The sequence below is a fragment of the Electrophorus electricus genome, chromosome 3 (assembly GCF_041902795.1).
Source record: "Electrophorus electricus isolate QZ-2024a chromosome 3, ASM4190279v1, whole genome shotgun sequence".
NCBI classification, from domain to species: domain Eukaryota; kingdom Metazoa; phylum Chordata; class Actinopteri; order Gymnotiformes; family Gymnotidae; genus Electrophorus; species Electrophorus electricus.
Window position 1 is genome coordinate 22,826,014 of NC_137499.1, and position 17,319 is coordinate 22,843,332.

The 17,319-nt window shown below is 42.4% G+C and overlaps 3 protein-coding genes across 3 annotated transcripts; all 3 read right to left on the reverse strand.

Moving 5' to 3' along the window:
- Positions 1 to 434: 434 nt before the first annotated feature.
- Positions 435 to 2,575, reverse strand: sumo2a (small ubiquitin like modifier 2a). The gene is made up of 4 exons (XM_027021946.3): positions 2,467 to 2,575; positions 1,589 to 1,720; positions 1,074 to 1,145; positions 435 to 953 (listed from the first exon to the last, which is right to left on the reverse strand). The coding sequence occupies exons 1-4, from the start codon at positions 2,485 to 2,487 to the stop codon at positions 891 to 893; spliced, it is 288 nt and encodes a 95-aa protein (XP_026877747.1). The 5' UTR covers positions 2,488 to 2,575; the 3' UTR covers positions 435 to 890.
- A 52-nt stretch (positions 2,576 to 2,627) lies between these two features.
- Positions 2,628 to 11,403, reverse strand: gga3a (golgi associated, gamma adaptin ear containing, ARF binding protein 3a). The gene is made up of 17 exons (XM_027021943.3): positions 11,287 to 11,403; positions 10,641 to 10,725; positions 10,459 to 10,534; positions 10,267 to 10,365; positions 10,018 to 10,141; positions 9,819 to 9,922; positions 9,335 to 9,415; positions 8,993 to 9,130; positions 8,623 to 8,707; positions 8,330 to 8,440; positions 7,942 to 8,220; positions 7,747 to 7,829; positions 7,273 to 7,490; positions 6,598 to 6,851; positions 6,070 to 6,239; positions 5,135 to 5,245; positions 2,628 to 4,064 (listed from the first exon to the last, which is right to left on the reverse strand). Exons 1-17 carry the CDS (start codon positions 11,324 to 11,326, stop codon positions 3,954 to 3,956), a joined length of 2,169 nt encoding a protein of 722 aa, XP_026877744.2. The 5' UTR covers positions 11,327 to 11,403; the 3' UTR covers positions 2,628 to 3,953.
- Positions 11,376 to 15,033, reverse strand: mif4gda (MIF4G domain containing a). Its single transcript, XM_027021968.3, has 5 exons — positions 14,186 to 15,033; positions 13,911 to 14,020; positions 13,475 to 13,630; positions 13,223 to 13,315; positions 11,376 to 12,258 (listed from the first exon to the last, which is right to left on the reverse strand). Exons 1-5 carry the CDS (start codon positions 14,262 to 14,264, stop codon positions 12,031 to 12,033), a joined length of 666 nt encoding a protein of 221 aa, XP_026877769.1. The 5' UTR covers positions 14,265 to 15,033; the 3' UTR covers positions 11,376 to 12,030.
- Positions 15,034 to 17,319: the final 2,286 nt, after the last annotated feature.

Here is a 17,319-nt window from a genome sequence, read left to right on the forward strand (position 1 = left end):
ATAATGTTTATTACAGATAAGCTGTTTGGAAGTATGGGCGTATTTTGAGATATAATACTTGGGATACAGCCTTATCCAAAACAAAACGTAAGATTTTATAGATAGATAAATAAATATCTATCTCAGAGAAAGAGAAATTGAGAGAGAGCGACAAAAAAAATCTATCATTACAAGATTATATGTGCTGGGAATATCACGGGAAGTTGAATCCAGGATCTTGTTGATAGAATCTTCCTGTACTTGCTGTGCTAGGTGAGGTACAGACTCACATTTGGACCATGGTGATGCAGCTTGTCTAGAACAGTGAGCTTGTAAAAGACTGACAGATGTGATGCCCTATGAAAACTGTTTTTTTTTTAAACATCTGCAACAACAACAACAAAAAAGCATATTAAGATACAACCTGGGTATTTAAGAGTCAACTATGCCTCAGGTAATTTTATACAAGGGTTTTATTTAAACACAAAACTTTATCATCATCACCTCACATTGTAAATGTGACCGAATAAAATTGACTGGGTACAAAAGAGAACTACAACATATATAAAAGATACAAAAGCCAACTGTTGTAACACAAAAAAAACTGTACTTTTGCCTTGAGCATCATTCATACTACCTGAAAAACAAACTTAAAACATTTCAAATGACAGCATTTTAGCATTTCTTCGTCTTAGGTCCACGTAGTTTGAAATGCAGGATTCGACTGTTTATATAATAAAGAAAAAGAAAGAAAGATTGAGAGATATGGGGGTGGTAAACACTGTCTGTATCTGAGACTGTTAGCAAGCATTTCAGTCTGTGCTTGTTTGGCATGGTGATTAGCTGGTAAGCACACGCAGGATTCCAGCAGGGAGGGTGGAAGGGGGGAGAGAGAGGTAGCTACAGCGTCTTTACATCACACCTCCCGTCTGCTGCTGAAATACATCAATCGTGTCTTCATCTTCCATTTCCAACTGTCAGAAGGAAACAAGACTCATTCCACACTTTAATACACATGCTGAGTCAGCACTATAAGCATCAGTATAACATGATGTAGGGTCTGGACGCTGAATCCGGCAGCAGACGGGTCATACCTGAGCAGGAGTGTCTGTCTCATTGATTGGCTGTCCATCAAATCGGAAGCGAATCTGCCTCATTGTAAGTCCCTGTAAAAAGGTCAAAAACAGTGTGCCATTAGCGTCACTCTTCATTTGTTCTGTGATCACCTTTATCAGACATTAGACAGGTCTTGCTCATCTAATGTCACGATATGAGAAATTCAGACCTCACCACAATGTGATGGGGGTTTCCTAGAAGCATCACAGTACAGCATCTAGTAGAGCCATCAAGCCTTCCGGGATCCGTGAAAGTGCACATTGTTTAATCCCATCTCCCAACACAATTATACCAGCTATTCAGTATTCCTGATGGCTTGGTTCAGGGTTGGGGTTTGCTGGGAATAGGTGAACCACCTCTTCTGAGTAGTGCTTTATCTGACAATCTTCTAAGATATTCTGTTCCATAATTAAATGTCACTCAACTCAGGTTCACTAAAGAAAAAGTGGTAAATAAATCTGAGGCTATGGGGCCGCTGATCTGGCGCGCTTACCTGTCGTTCACAGTAAGCCTTCATCAGTTTGCTGAGTGGGGTATGCCGCTTGATTTTAAACTGGACCACTGAGCCATCTTGTCCAGCCACTTTGAGATTTATGTGCTCGTTATTTTCAGTCTTCACGCCTTCCTAAAAAATAAGAAGAAATAAATGTGAGGAGTCAGAGTCTGTCTCCATGAAGAAGCCAGTAAATAAGTCTCCCGTAATTATACACAAGCTCTAGAGTTCCAGAATCCTCAGAAATTTTCAATGCCTGAATTATCTGACAACAGTAATTAGAGATTTCAGAATCTTGAGGTCATGGTTCCTAAACAAATAATGATTTTGTACTGGCTGCGTAGAAACATGAAAATGACCCTGAAGCTGAGATTTGGTGAATCTGTGGAGCGGGAAATTAACACCCATCACAATCAGAGGTTAAAAAATCGGGCAATCACTGCAAGGAAGCTGCCAACCGAGCTGGTGGAGGAGGCGTCCGCAGTAGTAATGCTCATAAGCACACGCACAAATCGCACAAGACGTTGAAACAATTACCAAAAGCCGGGAACTACGAACAAATCCCTCTGGATTTGGGTCAAAAAGAAAAGAAAATCATGCATGACATATTTCGATTTGCAAACTCGTTTGAGCACCAAATAAAACTTAATCGCTGATGCAGCTCATTTAAAATCGGAATTGTAGAAAAGTAATCCGGCTAGCGAGTTAGCCGGCCCGAGTCCTGCTAGGATAGCCAGCCAGCAAGCTAACAGGGCGAGCCGCATGGCTTTAGGAGCTGCTAAACACCCAGGCAGAGCACGACGCCTTCATAAAGACGGAACGGCTCAGTCACGAGGGCCAATGGCACATATGATGGCAATTTTCCTCCAGCTTCTCACCTTGGGCTTCTCGTCAGCCATCGCTGTTGTCTTCTCCCTCAACAAACCTGCTACGTAACGCCACCGGAAATGACGTGGTTCACGCGCTTCCGCGTTCCGTCGCGAGTTCCTGTGTTTAAAGCGCGAGTGAACTCCGAAGGGGCTGAATGAACACGCGCATGGACGTTCAGTAGGACTTTTATTTTGCTATCAAGCGCCTAAAGCTAAGCAGTGTTATTATATATTAATGTAATGGTCTAAAACAAAAAACTGCTCTAAAACTGTCAAAAACGGTGGAGGCGATAAAAACATGTACAAACAGCAATCCTGACTCATTTACTCCTAACATAACATTAAAAACGATAATACTGTAACATACACAATCCAACTCTAAAAAGACTGCAGGAAGTTTCCAGTCATTCACTGGACTGCAGGACATAGCTGTAGAACTAATAAAATACCAAATTGAACAGCATAAATTTCAGAACATGCATTTCTAAATATATTAAATAAATACAATGAAATCAAACAGCAGGCATTAATTAAAGAACTGTTTGGTCAAATTAAAAAGGTAGCATGCTGGTACAAAGTTAATGGCCAGATACTATACCATTATAAATATTTAACTTAACCCCAAAATTAATTTAGCTCTAAACAGAATTATTTTGAGCAAAAAAGCAGCAAGTTCATCCTCAACACTGCTTCATTAGTTTCCACATCTGAGGAGAAACGGGATTCATAAATCACAGATGTTCATATTAACTAATCAATGCTAACAGAACTTAATGATCTACATAGATGAGACATTGACACATTTGTTCATGACAGAGGTTTCACTATGACACTCACAAATTGCTTTTTCAAGTGATTCAATCTGATGGTTTTGCCACTGGACTGAAATAAATCCTGAATTTCTTGGTTTTATGATTTTATGAATTCCAGAAGCAAATATCCCATCACACAAACAGGTCTCACCCCCCCCCCCCCCCCTTGAGTCTTGGTTCCTCCCAAGGTTTCTTCCTCATACTCTAGGGGGTTTTTCATCACCACTGTCACCCTTGGCTTGCTCAATGGGGGCTTTGACTCTGGGGGCTTAGACATTTGCAAAGCTCCTTCAACTGTTATAAAAAGTGCTATGTAAATAAACTTGACTTGACAAATTAACCTTTTTTTAAGTTATTGCTATGGTTTCCCCATGTATCTGACTGTAGTTTGGTTTAGGGCTCTTTCAGATGCAAACTTCCTGTAGTACACACTAGGCTGCAGCACTCCCCTCTACAGACAGCCATTGGGTGCATTAGCTTAAAGACAGCTCCGCGTAACATAGCCAAGACCTGCCCCTGCAGATCAAATGCCTTGCCCATTTGAAATCTAACCCTAATCCAACATGCCTGGCTCTATACTCAGATTCTTCTGAAGGCCTGGATTATCTGGATTAGGATGTATCTGGACTCTGCAGTAGAGTGGATCTCTTGCAGCTAGCCTTGGGATCTGTGTGTCAGAAGGAGCTACAGCCGGCCCCACCTATCCACTGGGGGAAACGTATCCACTTCACCTGTCTCAGTGCATTGGTGATCTCCGAGGACAAACATCAGTTTGTACCTCATCCGCGCCTTCTCCTAAGAACAAAATACATGTTTGTTATCCCATCTGTATAATATCCAAAATTATATAGTTAATACTGACAACAAGAATCTTAACTGGTCACATTTACACCTTCTCTCCCCTTAGAAATAGAAATAGAACATCTTCCCCCCCCCCCCGATGTTCTAGATTATCCTCAGTCTGGACCAGCAGCTGCCACAAACGTTCTCTGCCTAGTTTTAGCACTTTGGTCTTAAGCGCTTTGTGCATCTGCAACCACACACAAGCTGACATTAATCTGCAAATGGCTCATCTGCACCAGAGTTCAATATCTACTCCAACAGCACCAGAGTTCAATATCTCGTTTGTAATCACTGATAGATAAGAACATAGGTATTCATTAAACACAAGTGCCGTAGTCCTCGAGGCGGGGATGGGACATTTCATGCTGAGGTATCATAGCGATTGCAAATCACTCTGATTCGTCACCTACAGAGTATTGAAGCTTGTACCAAAGTGACTACTGACACGTAACTAATGGTATGCAAAGTCTCGAACATCATCGAAACTCTAGATGAGGGTAGGAAGGTTTATTGGCGCTACCATATATAAGCTATAAGAGGGTGTAAAAATCATGGACATCTTTTTACTGGAAAACCACGAATGTGGAAAATGTGAAAGCAATGAGGTAGAAGAAATGTGTATTCGTTTCAGAACACTTCAGCCTGTTGCCTCCCAATATATTATATTATACTGTGTGGGAACATATATCTAAATAAAATATTTTTGTAGCACTTTAATGACTAAACATAAGAAATGGGGGGGAGGCATGCACAAACAAGAAATCAATGGAGGACTGAATGTTGAATAGTTTGCACTTCAAACTAAAAATTGCTCCAATTTTTCTATTTTTTACAGGCACAGTCAGGAAGATTCTCCAAAAGCACTGGATTTAATGTCTGGAGTTTCACACTAACAAATATTCAAGTACTTTGAAATGCATTCATGGCCAACTTCACTGAACCTCTTGGTGTAAGCAAAAGCAACTGAGAACAGTAACATGCAGGACTTTGGAAAAATTCCCCACCTGGGACTTTGTGCTTACCTTCAATGGGTTGGCCAGCAGCATGACTTGTGTAATGGCACTAGGGGGCAGTATGGGGTTGAAGGGTGCCATCTCTGTGCCTGAGGGTGGCTGCAGCTTCACTCTCATAGACTGTCAATCACAGACCCACAGAGATGAAGAACACGTGACTGAACACAGCATCAGTGTTAGCAGGAATACTTGTGTTACTCACTCGTGTTACTAAAGCAAAAATGACACACAAAGTTCTCACAATCAGCAAGCTAATGCCCCTTTTTTTAATCCAACTTTCCATAAGTAATCATTTACCAATTCCTATCCTGTAAACGCCCCCCGCCCGTCACGCCCAGTGATGGAGGGAGAGGGCTAACGTACTTCCTTTGAGACATCGCAGGGAGCTACTGCATCTTTACAAGCTGCTGTAATGTCACAGGATGGCTGAACACGCTCGCAAAAGAGTGCCAAGTCCAACAGACAAGTCAGAGTTGGCATATTTAAGTGTGATATAAGAAGAGTGAGGCCAAGGTGCATTAGTGTGATTTTTTTTTTTGGTTTAAGCCTCAAAGAAATCATGATATACTGGATATAAGGGTAAAAAAATTATTACAACTGGCTGTTGTCAAGTGCAGTATGATTAACAGGGCAGTTTGCCATCACCTTTCGAATCAAATACACCTATGCAGTGTCCCACTTACAGGTAGCAGTGCTAGCCTACTTGGGTGAGTACATCAACCACACACATGAAGTTCAGCTCAGATACTTTAAAGCGCACCAAAGCAGAGACAAAAGACAAAAGAAATGTCACATCACAGAAATGTTTTCATCATAACACTGGCTGGTCTATAAGGTAGTATACCAGTCACCAACAGGCTCATAGTAAACAGTCCAATAAATATTGATGAGTGACGGGTTATGATCCTACGACTTGGCAAACCCCCCTTCCTGCCCTTACCTACTTTTGGCACAGCTGCATGTAGTGTCACGTTCTTCACCAGTAGAGGTGCTGTGTTCAGCATGGACACCACCATGACCAGAACATCAGGTCGCCCAGGGGGACAGTCAGAGGCAAAGTGGAGGATGACGCACACGCCATCCTTATCGTAGGCTGTCACAGGGCTCTCTCTACCTGGGAACATTCACTTTGTCATTTAAATCACATAGACGTGCCAATATAATGGTTGTTTTATTACAGAGTAAAATATGTTTAAACACCTGCCATATGTAATATCTGTAGATTTCCAAGGTACCCTATTGCAATATAAGCATTTTCAAAACAATACTAATTAGTTGTATTATTATCTAAAGACTATAAGGTTTTCTTAAATTATTCTACATTCATTAATATGCACTGTCAGATTTTCTTATAATCCAAATCCAATTTCAGTTGCGACATATTTATGTTTTCCCCTTTTTATGAGATTCTGTGTACACGCATCTAATCAAATCTAATCAAAGCTATGTCACCCTGTTGTCTTTGGACTCACTGGGTCTAATGGCATCCAATGGGACGAAGACGTTGGCCAGGGAGGGTTCAGGCGGCGGGCTTGCAGTTCCTTGCCTGGCAAGCAGAGGGGATGATAGGAGCTGGAGCAGAGGGCTGTCTGGGCAAACGGTGGAGTCCGGCAGCTTATTGTAGGGCAGTGCAGGAGGAGCGCCAGCCACCCCAATGGGTAAAGAGGACAGGGTGGTGCTATCTCCACCCATACACAGTACACTCCCACTCAGACTTGACAGACCACTGTAATCAAGCAGAAATAACAGGATTTAGCTTTGGACACTACAAAAGATCCAGAAATCAAATCTCACCAGTGTTACTGTTACATTGAACTTACATGGGAGTTGGTGGGAAAAAAAGCTTTTAATACTCACAATTAATGCTAATGCTAATTTAAAACATCAGCAGATATGACAGTACAGTAAAGCGTGCAGTAAGGTAGTTATAGGACACACTGTTACCCAGCCTCTTAAAACAGCTATATACATGAACAGTCCATTGTGCAATGCTCCCATACACAGGTTCTGATTAACAGGCCACAATCCAATCACAGGGTTATAACTGTTGTTTAACCCTTTGTTTTTAACAGACTAATGGCTGAAGAAGAGAAAGCCACATTGTCACTTATCCCCATGTTCACGACAGCTTCTAAACTACAGCCCACCCGCCAGGCTTCCCCAGGTCCAGCAGAGCCATGTCTTGGAGTGAGCTGGAGACAGACGAGGCATGGCTAGGACGGGGCAGAGCCGCAGCTGCCTCGAAAGATGCCGGAGCGCAACTGGAGTCCAACGGTGAGGTAGGTCCGGTGGTAGCTGGGTCAGCAGACTGGAGGAGGTCTAGTGGAGGTGCACTACCCACAGGATCCATTACTGGATTGGGGCTCTGATGGCAAAGGGGGAAGAAGGAAAAAAAAAACTAAGAATTCACTTTATATGCCAGGTCTTTAAGTGAAAGTAATTAAGGGAAAGCTGGTGAATTGGGTCCTGTTTTAATAGAACACTGAAAAACTGAACACACTAACATTAGTGTAACCTGTTTTGGAGCAGGGAAAATATTAAACTGGGGAACAGAGGTATAGTGCAAGACTGATGTGGGAAACACTGCTGTAAATATTGTATTAACGACATGACAGACGTACCTGTAAAGATGTCCACTGGTTGCTCAGTTTGTCTTCTCTCCGTTGCATCTGATTGACTGAAGACGTGACTGGATCACAGAGACCTACAACATATGAACAATGAAAACTCTGTTTCGTAGACATCATCCTTGTAATACCGTCATTTCACGAGTTAGCATCTTCACAGAAACATTTCACTGCTAAATCTAACTTTACCTAGGCAAAGGAGTTCTTCATCCATGAGAGACATGCAGTTCGGCGTCCTGTCCACGACTGGATGGTTAGGGTTGCCCTTCCCACTGCTCCGCAAGTCGGGCTGTCCAGAGGAGAACCAGGCGCAGAGAGGAGGTGCTTCCAGGACAGGCTCAGGCAGGAAGAGGTCAGCAGGAATGGACTGTGTGGTTTGAGGGGCCGGCGAAGGTGGATCCGGCGGACTGTGAACGCTCAGCCCAGTCAAATCTATCAAAATCTCTGACGAATTCGCATTATTGGTGCCTGAACACAAACAAACAAAGAATTAAATGGAAATAATTTAATTAAAAGGAAAAGGAGGCACTGATGAAAATGGACCAGGAGGAGAGGAGGAGTGCTGCATAGTGTTTACATTTTGACGGCAAACGTCCAGAAGTGTCCGCACGGACATCCTGCCCTTCCACTACGGCCTTATAGGTGCTAATAACGTGTGAGAGGTCGTCACTTGCCTGCAGAATTTCACCTGGGGACATGAAGGATGGAACGACTTGACGCTCCCATCCTGAGAGGCGTTATTTTGCAAAGCGCTGCAGAAGGCATTATTTAAAGGCGATCAATAAATTAGCACGTTGCTGTTCACAGCGTAGCTCCATGTGAACAGTGGCAGTTGTAAAACTGTGGCAGGTGTAGCTCAGAGATTTCTACCTAAGCTACCGTCGTCGTCGTCCTCCGTCTCAGTGGCCATCTTGAACACTGCTGTTCTCAGCTTATCGCAGTCATCGTGCAGATCCTGCGCCCCCCAAAAAGAACAGAAATAAATAAATGGATAAATATTCACATATGTCTACAAACACACTCATATTTAGAGTAAAACTCAAAAGGTGAATAAGCAACGTTCTTTTTTTTCCCCCTCATCATTTTTAGACAATGTGCTTCTAAATCCCATTGCACTCTTGATTTATGGTCTTTCCCAGTTTTATCACATTTTTACTTACAAGAACTAAAAGGCTCACAGACACCCCCCCCCCCCCCCCAATACGAGCTAAGGGAAACCCCGTTTAATCCAGTTACACACCTTCAGGAGCTCTCTGTCTGCCAGGGTGGCCTGCTCTCTGTTAAAGTGGGTGAGCATTTCATTTAAGAGTTTCACACTGGTGTTCACCTCCAGTAAAGTACTGGTGCGCTGGGACTCTTTCTGTGCCCTCACTTCATCCTGAAAAAGACACACATGCACTAAACCAGGTACACTTAAATATCTTGGACTTTAATCATGACAATGTTTTATTTAGATTGTTACTCCATGCTATGTATGCAGGTGCAATTATAAGATGCACTTGAACAGGCTTGAAAAGTCCTCTGGTCTTCAGGTTGTGTGCATTATCGTATCCAAAATCTCATCCAGCATGTCTGGCCTCACCTCTTTCACCATGTTTTTGATGAGGCGGTTGGCCTCTTGTAGATCCTCTGGCTTCTTGCTTTTCAGCAGTTCTGCAAGACGCTACACATTAAACAAAAAATAAAGAAAGAAATAATTTTAAAAAGTAATCATTTCACCCAGAATTCCAAACCAAGCAGTTAAAAATAATCTTCATGAAACCAAAATCTTCATGAAAGATTCATTATATGTCTGGTAATGACTGAACAATAGACTTGCTCTTTAAGCTACTTCTTTAAATGGAGTCATACCATTCTTGTCTTGTAGGATCAGGACACTAAAGACTTTAAGGTTTTTCCATTTTAACATAGTTAATATGACCCATCAGCTAATTATCAAGGTCTTTATGAGACAGCCGAGGTGTGTCAGAACAGAGCAAGCACTGAACGGAAGCAAAAGCAGCACGTCTAATGGATGTTTTCCTGAAACTTGTTAATCCTGGTGGAACTTTACATCTGAGCCTTACTCTACTCTTCTCTTCATTGTCAAAGATGGGATTGTGAGGCCTCTCCGGTGGGCAGGCAATGAGAGTTTTGTCAGCAGAAACCTCTGGGTCTGTCGTCACAACACCTAGTGGAATTCAGAGATTACAGTTTATATAGGTGATGGCAATTACAGTAAAATGAAAATTAAGTAAATGTTATGATTATGTAGTGATGAAATACCTTGCCTCTTTAGCATCTGATAAGCCTCTGTAATCTTTGCTTCATCAGGTAGGGCAACTGACCAAATGAAAAGCATCTCTATTACTTTTGTTTTCACACTCTCTGATACTCTGTCTCCTAAGTACTGCAAAGGACAAATGAACAAAAGAATGAACGAACGAACACACGAACACACACAGTTGAGTAACGCAGCATTACCTCATGAATGAATCACATGGCCTACAGAAGGAGATAAGCATCTAGGCTCACCTTGGGTGATACGACTTTGATCAATTCATTTAAAAACCTAAATTTTCCAACTTCATTATGAAACCTTCTTCCACAGTTTTTCATGCAGGCTTCTAAGACCTGCAGTATCAGATAATCAGAGTTAAACAAATGTTAATCAGTATAAAACTACCCATATAAATATCTACATATTAAAACAAAACAGTAGGTCACCGTCAGGGCTTGTAAGGACTCCCATTCTTGTGGTGACTGGATTTTATGTGCTAATAACCTCACTGATATCTGTGGACTGAAAAGACAATTTTCCAACATGAGAATTAAAACTCTATAGCTTCGTATAGTAACAAAATATACAGGAATACACTTGATAAAACTACAGAAAACTCGATCCGCACCCTTCAAGCTCTTGGTTGACTTGATCACAGAACCCGAGGATATATTCCCAGTCTTCCTGCCTGTTGGAGGGGTTTGTGGCTTTGTCTAGGCGGAAACCAAACATCAGAGCAGCTACTTACCATCATAGTCATTCTCGTTGTAACAATGAATAAATATTACGCGATATTTTAATAACTTTAATGTCGAGTTTGGCGAACAGCGGGCGTTGTGGAATAAAAAAAAGGAGCAAAATAAAAGTTTTGTGGGTTTAGTGGACGTGTTTATGGTACGGTTAGTCAGCTAGCTAGCAAGAATCGCAGCCAACGTAGCTAGCCTGCTATCTTGCTGAAGTTGATGAAGTATTTGGCTACAAAATTAAAACAGCAGGACTTTGAAGTTTTTAATATCACTAAGAGTTATTTACAAGAAGGGAGTCTGAGCAACGGCTCCCAGGCCTCAGTACTCCGGACAAGGCAGCTAGGGGAGGTTAGCTTGACACTAGCGTCCGCTACTTCACTACTGCTCTGTAACAAGACTTTAAGACACTCAGACTCTTATCAGACACGGTGCTTAAGCCTTTCCAGGAATAAAGATGTATGCTTATGCGAGTATAATATAGTTAAACATTTATCAAAAAGTGACGCTTCTAAATCTGCAGTTACTCACTTAGCCACGATTCTAATGACTCGCCTTCCGTATCCGCCATGTTTGACACTCGGAAAAGGGGAAGACTTTACAAAATAACCCAACAAAACTGAATACTAAATATCCGTTTATTTTTACAAATATCACGGGTACAAAACATTTTGAAAGTGATTCTCCAGACACCAAGAGGGTTTTGTACAAAAATCTAACCCACACGTCCAAAAGTCAATTTAAAAAGACATTTCACAACGCTGGTGAGGATCAGAATATAATTGGAGTATATTCTCGAAAATATTTAAAACAAAGATTAAAATAAGATTCCTTAAAATTGAGAAAACATTAACCTCAAATTATTATAAAACAACCAACCAGTCAACAGCAAAAATAAACTGCTGTTCAGTCAAATAAAAAAAGAAGATAAAATAACCAGAAAAAATAATAAATAAACAAAAAAAATATATAATGCATCAATTGGTTTCCCACAACCAGATATAATTGGTCTTTAAGGCTCTACTCACTGTCTCACGCAACTCAGTCCTCTGAGAATATAACAGAATGACATTTCTGCCTCCAAACTCAGATGATCAGACACACATGGGCAACTGGCTCTCGTGTATCCATATTATTTAAGTGCTTGGGCCTCACACCCAAACTTTTCACACACTGTCCAACCAGTCCACATCAGCCTCAGAGAGAGATGCCTGACCCCGGACGCTGGCAGGTGGGGCATCGGTCGACCGGGAGCGGAGCGACGCTCTGCCTGGCTCAGTCCACGACCTCGCTGTAGTAGTATCGCTGGGCAGAGGCACTCAGGGCCCAGCCGCTGGCCCGGAACTCCAGCACCTCGAGAAGCAGAAGGCGACTCATGGAGCTCAGGCCGTCCTGCAGAAGGAAGCCGTCACGCAGCAGGCAGAAGAGCTCGTCCATGCGCTGCAAGTTCAGCTTCTCCAGCTGCTCACCCACACGGTGCAGCTGCAATGCCAGACAGTCCACCTGGCAAATGCATGCACACACACACACACACACACACACACACACACACGCGCATGCATGCACACACACACACACAGGTTTAACTTGCGTTCTATTTCAGAGTCTTAAATTTGGGTTCTCATAAAGGTGTCTTTACAGTCTTAAGAACCACTGGGAGATATAATGTTCCCTTTTTACAGACTAGCTTATGTATCTTGTAGGTGCATTTAAAAAAAAGTTATACACCATAGTCAGTCATTTGCCATATACAATGTGTCAGCCACCTTCTAGACTGTTTATCGCTGATCAGCTGTAGACCACCATACCAGGGGTGGCTGTAGGCCATTCTTACAGCCTCTTCACTGACACAGTAGTGGCACAGCAGTGAGGGTCAATCCTTGGCCGAGAGTACATCCATAGTAGCTAATGAAGAGCTGGACGATGGCTAACAAATAGAAACTGATGAGCTGTACTCTGTAACTGTACATCTACATCAATAAAGTAGGTGGTGAATTTATATTACTTTGTCAAGGTGAGGCCAAAATATGGGCTTGAATAATTGTTCTGACTAACAGTAGCCAATACATTACTAGAACCATGCAGGTGTCTGTTATTAAGAACACTTACAGGTGAACTTAGGTGACAGGAATAGTGAATGCAGCTCACTCACACGAACACATCTCCTCTGTCTGTGTTACACAGATATGGAAAGAGGCAAACAGGAGTACAGAAACATGTGTAGAAGTAGACAACGGTGGGGTGGGTAGAGAGAGAAGCAGGTTTGGAGCAGAGCAGTGGTTTTCCACCCCAGTCCAGGAGCTTTCCCCTGCTGTAGCACACCTGCTCCAGCTCACTGGCTTACTGTCAACCCTTTCAGCGGTCAGCGGGGTGCAAGTCCAAGGTGAGGGAGGAGTTAAGAGACATGAGTGGGGTACAGAGAGAGGGGGACAAGCATAGTGAACACAGCACGTTCCCAGTGCCTCACCTCATCTTCATTCATCAGAGCGTCTGGCCGAGCCAGTCGGAATAAGCAATCATACACTGGATCCACCAGTGCGCTAATGGGGGCATTGTTAACCTGCACAAAACACACAATTCAAACCACCAAAACTTACTATGTATGCAAAACACAACACCACCTATTTAGCTTTGAACTTGCACATGCCTAAAATTAGGTACCCAGGTAGTGTGTGCACAGGTAAGGTACCCAGTTTGGAATCCGTGGAAGAGGACTTACTTTAAGGTAATCAAATATGTTACAGATGAACATGACAACGCAGACCCACTCCGAAATGGACCGTGCACGTGTCTGTTCCCTCTCCATGAATTCCTGCTGAAGTCGAGTGAGCAGGTTTCTCCGGAACACACTTGTGTTGCCTTTCTTTGCCTCCGTCTGTGACACAGATATTTAGGAACACACACCAGGGACATCATTTAAAGAAAATAACACTTCTTTAATGAAAGGACCTTTGCTAAAGTTGAGGGCAAACTTTTCGTCTGAGAAAACGAATTTAGCAATGTGTGCTGTCAAAACTTTGTGGTCATTTCAGTGGACAACCACCTGGGCTTAACTAACAGGAACACAGTCAGAGGAGAATTGGTCACTACTGGCTGATCAGAAGGCTGAAGGCACACATGAATGCAGAACAACTAAGGGCCAGAAGAAGCCATACCTGTACCAAGACATAACAGATGTGACCCGCATCTCTACACAAGGATCTATCTTTCAGCGACTCATTCACAATGGCTTCAGAAAGCTTCCCCAGGTCCACTGTGGAAGGGTCTGTGAGGGGCAGAAAGCACATTTAAAGCACAGTGTGCTAGTTAAAATATCAGCTGGGTTTTTGTCACAAAGAATCAGTGTTGTATAAGTTAGTTAAATAAATATTTGGCAGCCACTAGCACAATATTTTTCACAGACGTAGCTAGCTAGCTAAATCAGACTTACCGCTCAGTGCTGCTTTGAGAATATTCTGAGTTTCTGTGTCGAAATCCTGGATTTTATAATCTTCCAAAATATTCTCCATGCTGGCTACTAGAGGCGACGCAATTCAAGTTAGAACCCCAAACTTTGGGGCGCGAACAACCGCAGATAAAATAGTTATGGCTTACATTAAAAAAAAAAAACTTAACACAGCCTAGTGTTAGCAGCACTCGGCTAAAGTATTTGTGTACTTCAGACCCTCTCCTAGATAATGCTAATGCTAACGGTAGCTTCTCTGGGGTAAATATGAACCCACAAACCTAGTTTTCTAACCGGCCGTAAATGCGGACGGGCTAAAATAAAAGCATCTCACAGCACCCTATGCGTTCCATAACAAAAACGTTCACTGTGCTCATGTACATTAATATCATAAAGGTGTAATCAACCATACAGCTAAATAATGTAGCTAGTAACTCACTCGGAATAGTTAGCTACCGTTAGCTCATAAGATAGGTTAACGTTGCCACTGTTGGATGGGTGTGCACATGCGCGATAGTTCTAGTTCATTTCCATTTCTATTTCTATTTTCTGCTGCTTTCTCCACAGGTCTTTAACTGCCAGTAGGGGGAAGCAACAAACGGATTATGATAGGAATTTCTTTTTTTAATATTCAGTGCGATGCGATATGGGATTTTTATTATTATTAAAATGCAAGTCATCACTAATGCTCTTGCAAATTTCATGGTCTTTTTCCAGGTCGTGGCTATAGACCACCAATAGCTGAGAGGTCAGTCTATGTTGCACCAGCCAGAAACCTACCTGCATTTATATAAGGCTTGCTTGCATGGCAGGCATACAGAAAAGTCATGTTTATTACACTACCACCATCTGAGTGCATGCTATTACATATTATAAAAACGGCACACCCTTTTCTGGTCTGTACTCTCTCGGCTGGACTTGTACCAACAGAATTCTCTCACTAGCTCAACCCTGGCTTACGTTTGCATTATGTTGCACCCATGTAAGAGTGACTTAAATATGTTTTATTATGTCAACGCAATTATGTCAAACCACCAGTTTGCCACGGTTAAAAAATGAACAGACATTAGTTACAATGGGTATGAAAACCTTACACTAAGTAGATCAAACTTAAGAATGACACTGCTTTACTGGAAGGAAAATACAAAACAGGTCACTAGGGGAAAGCATAGCAGACCAGGAAACAAACAAGTTCAAAGAGATAAACATGCTCCTGCATTTTTTCCATCTCTAGCTTTACATCATAGACAGACCATGCTCAGCATCAACCTTTTACAGTAGTACCATGCGAGTTTGTTTGACCGGTTACAACAGTACCGTGTAACTGTGGACGCTCCCAGAAGTGCTGAGAGAAAAACAAAAACAATCACCTTCCTTTTATTGAACTTTATACTCATGGGGGGGGGAAATGGGTAAATCAACACAATACACTTTGCTCAGTACGAGAGGCAGGGACGCTGACGTCAGCATTCTGACACGGCGCTCTGGTCTGCAGACTCCATGGGCGAAGGTGTGGGTTTCACACTCAAAATCAATCATGGCCAACGAGAGCAACACGATACAAGCTTCCAGATGAGAACGCAACTTCAAAACAGTAGCAGAGCGGGCTGGAACCAGGACGACGAAAACCCGAACAAGGTCACCACTGGCAGCCTTTACTGCAGATCTGCTAGACTACTACATAACAGACTTATTGAATAAGGGACACGAGTAAACATGGAGTTGTAGCTCGACAAGTGCTACAAGCCCCACCCCCCGAAGGTCCTCAGCGGGCCGTGGGTTCCTTCACAGTAGAGGAGAAAACACTCCTTCCATCCTGTGTACAATCTGCCATCAGAGCATAGGTTCTAAAGTTGCGATGAGTCGACAAGGCATGGGGATACAGTGACGGCCATTTCGTGACATTAGAAATTTACCATTTTTTTTCATGGTTTGACGGACAAAATGGAACATTGTCAAGTTCAAAGGTCTTAGTCCTTGGTTGTGAAAAGAAACGGAACAAGTTAGAATGTTTTCTCCACAAAACGTTTCTTTCAGCTGTATAAAAAGATAACAGCAGATTGCTAAATCAGCAGCAGTCATTCAAATTAATTGATAACCATGATTAATAATAATTAAAACTGATATACAAGTCTCCAGCCCTCAATCGCATCTTGATACATCATACAGAACATCTAACTCTAAACATTTCATATATTCAAATAATAAGTAAAAAATCTAATCTGAAAATGTTCCATTTTTTAAATATGCAAAATGTCCCACTACACGTCCAAACATTTTAGGAAACCTCTTGGTTAGTGGTCAGTTGTCAGTTGGAGATCTGAACCTTTCTTCTCTGCTTACAGTTTAAACAGAAGATCTATAGGAGATCTTCATGTCCATGGCCAAGGCTATATAGAACACCAGCCTGGAGCTCATGGCCTTACAAGGTGCTCCAGTACTTAGAGTACTTACAGGCGGTGATGGAAAGGCACAGAGCTGGGCCAAATGACACCACCTCAGCAGGCAGCAGCAGCTCCGCCCACTGAATTAAGCCCCAATTAACTCCACCTACTAAAACACCAATCAGGAGGACTTGTAGGGTTAAGCAGCATAAGAATGCATCACTGCCAACCTCTTCAGTCATCAGCAGAGAAGCTGGAAGGGCCTGGTAAAAACAGACATGAAACCAGCTACTGGATGAAGTTAAAAAACTGGACTGGAATTTACTTGGCAAAAAATGATCCAAGATGTTGGCGCTATGAAAAACAATGACTAACGTCACACCCACAGAAACTTTAAAAGAGCAAATCATTATTATTCGGATAATCTCAGCTGGGGGTTGAGAGGCAGTGAGAATTTGGCCATTTTCACAAACATCCCTGCATACTAGGGCACCCCTCAAATGTAGCTAGTCACTGTGTGGATCCTGCCACTGGTGGCTTTACTGAACTGTTCAACTGAGCTCAACAGAGATCAGTAAACTACAAAACAAAAAACCATACACCACACAGCATGTTCCTAATCCTCACTGAGGTTTCACACTAATGTCCCACTACTCAAACAGCCAGAATTTCTAGTGTAAATTCAGTAACCCATGACATCACTGGTCTCACGACATCACTGGGTATTTTGACGAT

Bases quoted from the DNA above. Each gene is read 5' to 3' on its own strand.
- sumo2a (XM_027021946.3), bottom strand. From the start codon at position 2,487: ATGGCTGACGAGAAGCCCAAG. The intron at 1,721-2,466 runs GTGAGAAGCTGG...CTTATTTTTTAG, and splicing joins TGGCTGACGAGAAGCCCAAG to GAAGGCGTGAAGACTGAAAA. The intron at 954-1,073 runs GTATGACCCGTC...TCCTTCTGACAG, and splicing joins AGACAGACACTCCTGCTCAG to TTGGAAATGGAAGATGAAGA.
- gga3a (XM_027021943.3), bottom strand. From the start codon at position 11,326: ATGGCGGATACGGAAGGCGAGTCATTAGAATCGTGGCTAA. The intron at 8,708-8,992 runs GTGTGTAACTGG...TGGGGGGCGCAG, and splicing joins CAGACAGAGAGCTCCTGAAG to GATCTGCACGATGACTGCGA. The intron at 8,441-8,622 runs GTAGAAATCTCT...TCATGTCCCCAG, and splicing joins CGACGACGACGGTAGCTTAG to GTGAAATTCTGCAGGCAAGT.
- mif4gda (XM_027021968.3), bottom strand. From the start codon at position 14,264: ATGGAGAATATTTTGGAAGATTATAAAATCCAGGATTTCGACACAGAA. The intron at 14,021-14,185 runs GTAAGTCTGATT...TGCCCCTCACAG, and splicing joins TCTCAAAGCAGCACTGAGCG to ACCCTTCCACAGTGGACCTG. The intron at 13,631-13,910 runs GTATGGCTTCTT...TCTGTGTCACAG, and splicing joins TCTGTTATGTCTTGGTACAG to ACGGAGGCAAAGAAAGGCAA.